At 47.9% G+C, this 9,357-nt stretch overlaps 1 protein-coding gene across 1 annotated transcript in view; it reads left to right on the top strand.

The window, feature by feature from the left end:
* The window catches only part of LOC109926598 (interleukin-7 receptor subunit alpha), a 16,693-nt gene extending 10,427 nt beyond the window's left edge, over window positions 1–6,266 (top strand). Inside the window, exons 5-6 of the mRNA XM_048594270.1 lie at window positions 5,011–5,086; window positions 5,650–6,266. Of these exons, the coding sequence (XP_048450227.1) occupies window positions 5,011–5,086; window positions 5,650–6,189 (616 nt within the window). The 3' untranslated portion in view covers window positions 6,190–6,266. The remainder of the gene's footprint in view (window positions 1–5,010; window positions 5,087–5,649) is intronic.
* Window positions 6,267–9,357: the final 3,091 nt, after the last annotated feature.

Raw genomic sequence — 9,357 nt, 5'->3', positions numbered from 1 at the left:
CCCTCCCGCAGCCCCGTGTACACTCTCACCTCCATCACTGACCCTACCCACCCACTTAATCCCCCCAGTCAATCCCCCTATCATGGGGTGGCACGGTGGCTCACTGGTTAACACTGAAGCATCACAGCGCCAAGGACCCGTGTTCAAATCTGGCCTTGGGCGACCGTCTGTGTGGAGTTTGCACATTGTCTGCTTGGACAACTGTCTGCATGGGCTTCTTCCAGGTGCTCCGGTTTCCTCCCACAGTCCAAAGATGTGCAGGTTAGGTGGATTGGCCATGCTAAATTGCCCATAGTGTTCAGGGATGTGTAGGTTAGGTGGGTTAGCCATGGGAAGTGTAGGGTTACATGGACAGGGTGGGGAGGTGGGTCTAGGTGGGATGATCTTCAGAGGGTCGGCGTAGACTTGATGGGCTGAATAGCCCACTTCCACACTGTAGCGATTCTATTATCATTGACCTTACTCACCCATTTAATCCCCTCCCAAGGCCCAACACTCTTCACTTCACTCCCACCCACATTCCCTACTCCATATCCAGCTATATTCCCCATTATCACACATATCCATATCTCCTTTTCCACACCCACCCAAAGTCTTCACTCCACACCTACCCAAAACCTTCACCCCTCCCCCAACCATATCCTCCACTCCACACCCACCCAAAATCTTCACTCCTCCCCCACCCATATCCTCCGCTCCACACCCACCCGAAACCTTCACTCCTCCCCCACCCATATCCTCCGCTCCACACCCACCCAAAACATTCACTCCTCCCCCATCCATATCCTTCGCTCCACACCCACCCAAAACCTTCACTCCTCCCCCACCCTTATCACCCAATTCTTTCCCCCTAACCCCCATACACTGGAGAGCTGCTTCTGGGAGGAACTGCTCCTCCATCACTGGCTGGTTTTATCCAACATTTAATATTGATAGGCTCAATAGTAAGCCAATCAGCAGCATACCAGGAGAGATACAGCCTGCGATTGGAGAATTAGCGAGTGGTTGGGAACTGAAGAAGCACCAATGGGTGAGTCACTTGTGGTTTGTCACCTGGATGTTATGGCAGGCTCCCTGGGAAGGCAGGGATCCTGTATGACCACTCAACTGTCCGTCAAGGGGAAAGAGACTGGACCAGGTTTAGGGGGAAAGAGGAAGCTCCTGGGGGGAGGCAGCAAAAGATGTTTCTTTAGGAGGAAGGAAGAACCTGCAAGATCAAGGAGAAAGAGGCTGCAAAGACAAGATGTCAGTTTGTAACCTGTCAACAAAGGAATGCTCAGCTAACTGCAAACAGGAAAACTTAAAACCTCTGGGGAAATGTATGTCTGAAAATGAGTATGGAATATCTAGTTTAAGGTTGCATAAATTCGGGAGCTACTAAATAGGGGAATGTGTGGTAAATACTTTGGTCATGAACACTGTGTGTCAAAGATTAAATTTAACTCAGATCTGAGAAGCACTGAAAAGAGCAGCAACCTGTCATTGGTAGGACTTGAAAGAGGGTTCAACTGAAAGATTTTGAACACTTAGGAGTTATAAAGTCAGAGTTTTTACAGCACAGGAAGAGGCCTTTTGGCCCATCATATCTGTGCTGGTCATCAAACATTCATTTATCTAATCCCACTTATCAGTACCTGGCCCATAGCATTGTATGCTGTAGTATTTTAAGTGCCTATCGAAATACTTCCTCAATGTTTTGAAAGTTCCTGCCTCTAACATCCTTCAGACAATGAGTTCCAGATCCCCACCACCCTCTGGGGAAATTTGATTTGATTTACTGTTATCAAATGTACCTAAGTGCAGTGAAAAGTTTTGTTTTGCAAGCAGTACAGGCAGATGATAGCATACAAGGGTGTACAGATCATAAGGTGCTTATACAGAGCAAGGCATTTACACACTAGAATTGAAGTTTCAAAGTGCAGAGTGGTTGTAAGAAATGTGAGAATAAGATCTGTTGTCGAGAGCTTGCAATGTTTTCCTGAAATATCCTCTAAACCTCTTGCTCCTTACTTTGAAGGCAAATGTCCTCTGGCCCTGATGGATTGCATTCTGGGATTGTAAAAGAGAGAGCTACAGAGAGAGTGGATGCAATGGTTATAGTTTTCCGAAAATCCTTGGATTCTGAAGATATACCAGAGGATTGGAAAACTGCTAATATGATGGGGGGGGGGGGGCAAAAAACAGGAAACTACAGGCTGATTAGCCTAACATCTATTGCTGGGAAAATATTAGAATCAATTATTAAGGAAGTAATAGCAGCATATCTGGAAAATTATAATCTAATCAAGCTGAGTCAGCATGGCTTCATGAAAGGGAAATCATGTCTGACTAATTTATTAGAGTTTTTTGAGGAAATTTCAACCAGAGTAGATGGAGGGGAATCAGTAGATGTGTTGTATTGGACTTCCAGGTGTTGAACAAGGTACTTCACAAAATGTTAAGGCATAAGAGCCCAAGTGTTGAAGGTAGGATATTGACATCGGTAGAGAGTTTGATTTTATGTATTTGTTGTCACATGTACCTAAGTACAGTAAAAAGCTTTGATTATGAACAGTACAGGCAAATCATAGTAAGCAAGGACATACAGATCATAAGGTGAGAACAAAGGTTAGAGGCATATACGTTACGTCACACGGGGCATGCACTGGGCAAGATCAACATTAGCAAGATCAGCATTATGTGAAGCTAGAGAGTCCATGCATCAGTCTGATAATGGCCAGGAAGAAGCTGTTCTTGAATGTGTTGGTGCATGTGTTCAAGCTTCTGTACCTTCTGCCTGATGGAAGAGGTTGTAGGAATCATTACCGGGGTGTGATGGGTCTTTGATGTTGGCCGCCTTTCCACGACAGTGAGCCATGTAAATTGGCTCATGAGTAGGAAACAGAAAGTAGGGATAAGGGGTTCTTTTCCTGGTTGGTGACAGCAGCTGTTCACAATGTATAATAGTGACTTAGAGGAAGGAAACAAATGTACTGTAAACAAATTTGCAGATGGCACAAAAATAGATGCTTAGGCAGATGAGGAGCAGGAATACAAAGAGTTTACAGAGAGATATTAATAGGTTAAGTAAATGGGCAAAATTTGGCAAATGGAGCATAATGTGGGAAAATGTGAGGTGTTCGTTTTGGAAGGGAGAACAAAAGAACAGAATATTATTTAATATTCTGCTGCAACATAAATGGACTGGGGGGACTTGTGTATAAAACCCAGAAAGCTAGCATACAGGGTGCAGCAGGTAATCAGGAAGGCTAATGCAATGTTGGCCCTTATTTCACGGGAGTTGGAGTGTAAGAGTAAGGAAGTCTTTGTGTAACTGTACAAGGTGCTAGTGAGCCTGTAAGCAGTTTTAGTCCTTTATTTAAGGATAGCTCTCATTTTATTGGAGGTAGTTCAGAGAAGGTTCACAGGATGATCCCTGGCATGGAGGGACTGCCTTATGAGCAAAGGTTAAACAGGATGGGACTCTACTCACTGGAGTTTAGGGGAGTGAGAGGTGATCTCATTGAAACCTGTCAGATTCTTAAGCAGCCTGGCATGGTAAATGCTGAGAGGGTATTTCCCCTCATGGGACAGTCTAGGGGATCAGAGGGCACAGTCTCAGAATAAAGGGGCACCAATTGAAGACTGAGATGAGGAGGAATTTCTTCTCTCGGAGGGTTGTGAGTCTTTGGAACTCCTTGCCACAGAGAGCTATGGGGGCAGAGTCCTTGTGTATATTTAAGGCTGGGATAGATTCTTTATCAATCAGGAATCAAAGGTTATGGGGAAATGGCAGGAAAGTAGATGTGAGGAATGTCGGATCGGCCATGATCCTATTGAACGGGGGAGGAGGCTCAAGGGGCTGAATGGTCTCCTACTGTTCTTGATGGTCTTATAGTAGGCCATTCAGCCCATGGTTAGAGCCTTCTCCATTATTTGATACAATCATGGCTGATCTCATCTTGTTCTCAACACCCTTTTCCTGCCTATTCTCGATGATGTCACACCACTAGCTAAGAATCGATCTCCTCCTCACATTTATTCAGTGTTCTGGCATCCACTACCTTTAGCCATGGCTTCATAAAGGGGAAATGGATTTGAATTTTTGACGTGGTAATGAGCATGATAGACTAATGAGAAGCAGAACGCTCCACACAAAATGGCCTGGGAATGAGGTCATTGCTATATATCAGGAAAAGAAAGGTTCCCAACAATAATTCCCAGGAGAATTCCGGTCCACAAAACATCAATTTGCCACAACCTCTTGGTTTCCTGTCGCTCACTTGAATTTGTATCCATGTAGCATCACAACAGCTCAGAGGAGTTTCACTCGATTCATTCCTGGGATGAAGCACTGATATTATGAGAAAAGGTTGGAGAGTTTGGACTGATTGCATTGACCATTTGAAGGATGAGAGGTGATCTTATTGAAAGACATAAGATAGTGAGGGGACCTGACAGAATAGATACCAGGAGGATGTTTCCCCTTGAGGAGAAGACTACACGGGACAGTTTAAGACCAAAAGTCTCCTGTCCATGATGGAGTTGAGGATAATGTAATTTTCTCTCTCAGGGAGTTGTTATGCTGTGGTGTTGTCTTCTTCAGAGAGCAGTGGGCACTGGGTCACTGAGTTTACTCAGGCTGTGGCAGATTACTGACTGACAACGCAGCTGAGGATTCTGGGGTTGGTCAGGAGCCTGGAGCTAAGTCCCTAACCAGACCAGCCATGTTCTTATTGTCTAGTGGAGTGGCTCCATGGGCCAAATGGCCACATCTGCTCCAAAGTCCTCTGTTTCTGTTGACCCTCTAGCCTACAAACCAGATTCCACACTGCTCGGTCACTCTTCCCCCAAATACATCACACTATGACATCTCACAGTCCCTCGGCAAACTAATTGCACATGCAGCCATCCTGATGGAGGCAGTGTGTGAGGACATGGGAGTATCCTGGCAACAGGGATAACCCCTCTCAGATTGTTGACTGCCCTCTGACTGCGGACAAGGAATTGATTCAAACGTTTGCCTTCCAGGATCAAGCCTCATGTCTGGCCCAAAATTCCAAACCCAAAATCTACACTGGAGCACCTGTACATGAAACCAAACAAGGTAGGCTTAGCGCACAGAGCTGTGAGTGTTTGATGGGGACAGTGTAGAGGGAGCTTTACTCTGTATTTAACTCCGTGCTGTACTTGTCATTGGAGTGTTTGATGGGGGACAGAGTAGACTGAGTTTAAGTAGTATCTAACCCCGTGCTGTCCCTATCCTGAGTATGTTTGATGGGAACAATATCAAGGGAGCTTTATTCTGTATCTAACCCTGTGCTGTCCCTGTCCTGGGAGTGTTTGATGGGGGACAGTGTAGAGGGAGCTTTACTCTGTATCTAACCCCGTGCTGTCCCTGGACTGTTTGATGGGGACAGTGTAGAGGGAGCTTTACTCTGTATCTAACCTTGTGCTGTCCCTGCCCTGGGAGTGTTTGATGGGGACGGTGTAGAGGAAGCTTTACTCTGTATCTAACCCCGTGCTGTCACTGTCCTGGGAGTGTTTGATGGGGGACAGTGTAGAGGGAGCTTTACTCTGTATCTAACCCTGTGCTGTCCCTGTCCCGGGAGTGTTTGATGGGGGACAGTGTACAGGGAGCTGTGCTGAGTGCTGTGCTCTGTGTTACAGACGGTGGCAGTGAGCTTTAACCCATCCAGCTTCCTGGATGTGATGGAGAGTCGAGTAGACACGATACAGGTGAGGGGGTCCCGGAGAAGCTGCCCTGCCCCATCCTCAGGGAGTGAAGCTGCTGACTGTAACAATATGGTGCCGGAGAGAGAGCTGCTGATGGGAGAGAGAGCAACAAGAGACATCAGTGGCACAAGCTGGCACGAAGCTAAGTGCCCAGCCCAGGAGGGGGCTGACAGTCCACAGTGCCTGAGGTTGGCCAGGGGAGATCCTGAGGGAAAGAGGCTGCCTGGGTCTCCCCATGGCCATGCCCCAGAGCCTGGGGGTCAGAACAGAGCGAGGAGCCCCACGTCTGGGCACAGCCACAATGATGGCACTGCCTATGGGGGGCAGGGGTTCAATGTTCAGGGCACTCGGGAATCTTGCCCAGATCAAGTTGATCAAGGGAGTGATCTGGGATCAACATTAGCTGCAGACTGTCCTCTTACCCCGTCCGACCAATCCTATATCACCATGTCCAACCTGTACCAGATCCAGTGAGAGACGCCCCACCAACCCACACCCCTACCCCCAGACCCACACTTCTACCCCCAGACCCACACCCCCCTCCCAGACCCACACTCCTACCCCCAGACCCACACCCCCCTTCCAGACCCACACCCCCCGCTCCCAGACCCACACTCCTGCCCCCCGCCCCACACCCCGCCCCCAGACCCACACTCCCCTCCCAAACTCTCATTCCACAACCCCAAGCCCAAGCTCCTCCCCTCCACCAGCCCCTCACACCCCCCACCCCCACCCACTACTCCCCAGCCTCTCCCTCCCCCACACCCACCCCCACCCCCCCAGCCCCACACTCACACCCCCACGCCCTACCCCCTACCCCTTACCCTCTACCCTCTACCCCCTACCCTCGCCCTCCTACCCTCTCCCTCCCCATCGGGCCCACGCTCCCTGGGCTCACTTTCATGACTGTATGATCAGGCAATTTTCAGAAAAGTTGTTCTGAGCGCTGCTGCAATTTTCTGAGGAAAAGCTTCGAGAAAGACCGTTTTGAAATGGCTGCAGGAGCAGAGCGGGAGGATTCAGGAATTCGATGTAGTCCTCACTTTAGTCAGGACCAAAGATAACCCTTGAGTTGACGCTGGCCTGCTCTGGGACGTTAAATGAATTTGTGGACAATGTGTGGCGAGAATGAACTAGGCGCCAACCAGATGCAAAGCTAAGCACCACAGGAGTGGTGTGGGGGTGGGCCGTTTTCAAAAGGTCAATGCCTTAATGGGAACATGTTTTAGCTTCTGCATGAGTCACATGGTCACCGTGGGTGATCTTAGCTCGCCACTCAGGAATGAGACGCTGCCTTGGAAGAGAGATTCCACCATGAACTACAGAGATTTACCATGCCTCTCTACTAATAAGCATTCTTCTGTCTTATCAGGATGTTTTTTTTTAATTTTTGTATCTGTTTTTGTATCTTTATTTTTACACAGATAGTGTCATGTTTTTACTTGGTAAATTTTAGCTATAAAATATTATATAATAAACCAACAAAACTATTCAGAAAGATGAATGAGACAAAGCCTTTGACAACATCCCACATGGGATCCAGGGTAACTTGGGAAGTTGGAACTAAAGCTGGCTTAGTTACAGGGAACAGTGGGTGGTGGTAGGAGGCTGTTGTGTTATTGGAGCACGGTGTGCAGTGGTATACCACAGGGATCAGTGCTGGGTCCCTTACTGTTTGTGATATTCATAAAAAATGGAGATAGGAATGTGGGAGGAATGGTAAGTAAGTTTGTGGATGATACCTTAAACCTATGGCCTCTGGTTTTGGACTCCTCCACCTTGTAAAAAGACTTTGCCCATTCACCCTACCATGCCCCTCATGATTTTATAAACTTCTATAAGGTCACCCCTCAGCCTCCGATGCTCCTGGGAAAAAAGCCCCAGCCTATCCAGCCTCTTCTTGTAGCTGAAAAAGAGAGAGAAGGAGTTAGAGTTCGAGCCTACAAGGTATGGGAGGAACAACAGGAAGAAGAGAGGGAATTGCAGTTAAAATGCAGGAATTGGAGCTGCAAACACACAAGACACAGAGACTAAAGACTGCTCGAGAAAGACTCACTCACTCGAACTCATAACAGCCACATATGGGGTTTGAATCCTGAAGTGAACAAACTTTTTCAATCTACAAAGGAGATGCATACACCTTTATTACTGCTGTTCATAAAGTAGCAGAGCAGCTTGGTTTCCACATGCAGTGGGGTTTGGACACTCGGAGATAGCAAGAACAGGGAGGTAATGGTCTAGTGGTATTATTGCTGGACTGTTAATCCAGAAACCCAGACAATATCCTGGGGACCTGGGTTCCAATCCCACCATGGCAGATGATGGAATTTGAATTCGATAAAATATCTGGAATTAAGAGTTTAATGATGACCATGAATCCATTGTCGATTGTCAGAAAATCCTATCTAGTTCACTAATGTCCTTCAGGGAAGGAAACTGCCATCCTTACCTGGTCTGGCCTACATGTGACTCCAGACCCACAGCAATGTGGTTGACTCTTAACTGCTCTCTGGGCAATTAGGGATGGACAATAAATGCTGCCTAGCCAGCGATGTCCTCATCCCGTTAATGAGTAAAGAATAAGGGAGATGCTGGAAGTCAGAGTCAACACAGTGTGGAGCAGGAGGAACACAGCAGGTCAGGCAGCATCAGAGGAGTAGGAGAGTCAATGTTTCGGTCAGGACGCTTCATCAGGGCTCATGAAGGATCCCGACCTGAAACATCGACTCTCCAGATCCTCTGATGCTGCCTGACTTGCTGAGTTCCTCCAGCTCCACACTGTATTGATTTGGGTTTGGACACTGCTGATCAAGGTTCCATGAACAGGATTGGTATGAGCTCCGTTCTCCAATGAACAGACTGCTCAGTTATTACAAAAACAAGGTTTCGTTTCTCTCAGTTACTGCTGCAATCATCCTTGTCTGCTTCAATGATGCCCCAACAAAGAAGCTGACACCACCCAGACCAAAACTGCACCTTCACTGGCACCAAGATCCACAAATATTCTTCTCCCAGTCTCTCTCTCTCTCTACTCCCCTCTCTGGTCACCCCAGTCCCCCTCTGTCTCTCTCTGTCCAGTCCTCCCAGTCTGTCTCCAAGTTTCTCTCTATTCCGCTCTGCCTCACTCTCTCTCTGTCCTCCAAGTCTCTCTCTCTCTCTCTCTGGTCCTCCCAGTCTCTCTGGTTTTCCCAGTGTCAGTCTCTCTCTCTGGTCCTCCCAATGTCACACTCTCTCTCCCTCAGTGGTCCTTCCAGTCTCTTTCTCTCTCTTTGGTCCTCCCAATCTCTCTCTCTGGTCCTCCCAATCTCTCTCTCTCTCTGGTCCTCCCAGTCTCTCTCTCTCTCTGGTCCTCCCAGTCTCTCTCTCTCTCTTTGGTCCTCCCAATCTCTCACTCTGGTCCTCCCAATCTCTCTCTCTCTCGTTTTCTCTCTGGTCCTCCAAGTCTCTCTCTCTCTCTCGTCCTCCCAGTCTCTCTCTCTCTCTCTCTCGTCCTCCCAGTCTCTCTCTCTCTCTCTCTCTCATCCTCCCAGTCTCTCTCTCTCTCTCTCTCTCTCATCCTCCCAGTCTCTCTCTCTCTCTAGTCCTCCCCAGTCTCTCTCTCTCTCTAGTCCTCCCAGTCTCTCTCTCTCTCTAGTCCTCCCA

This window comes from Rhincodon typus, chromosome 3 (assembly GCF_021869965.1).
Source record: "Rhincodon typus isolate 14 chromosome 3, sRhiTyp1.1, whole genome shotgun sequence".
NCBI classification, from domain to species: domain Eukaryota; kingdom Metazoa; phylum Chordata; class Chondrichthyes; order Orectolobiformes; family Rhincodontidae; genus Rhincodon; species Rhincodon typus.
This window is presented reverse-complemented; position numbering and strand designations above follow the sequence as displayed.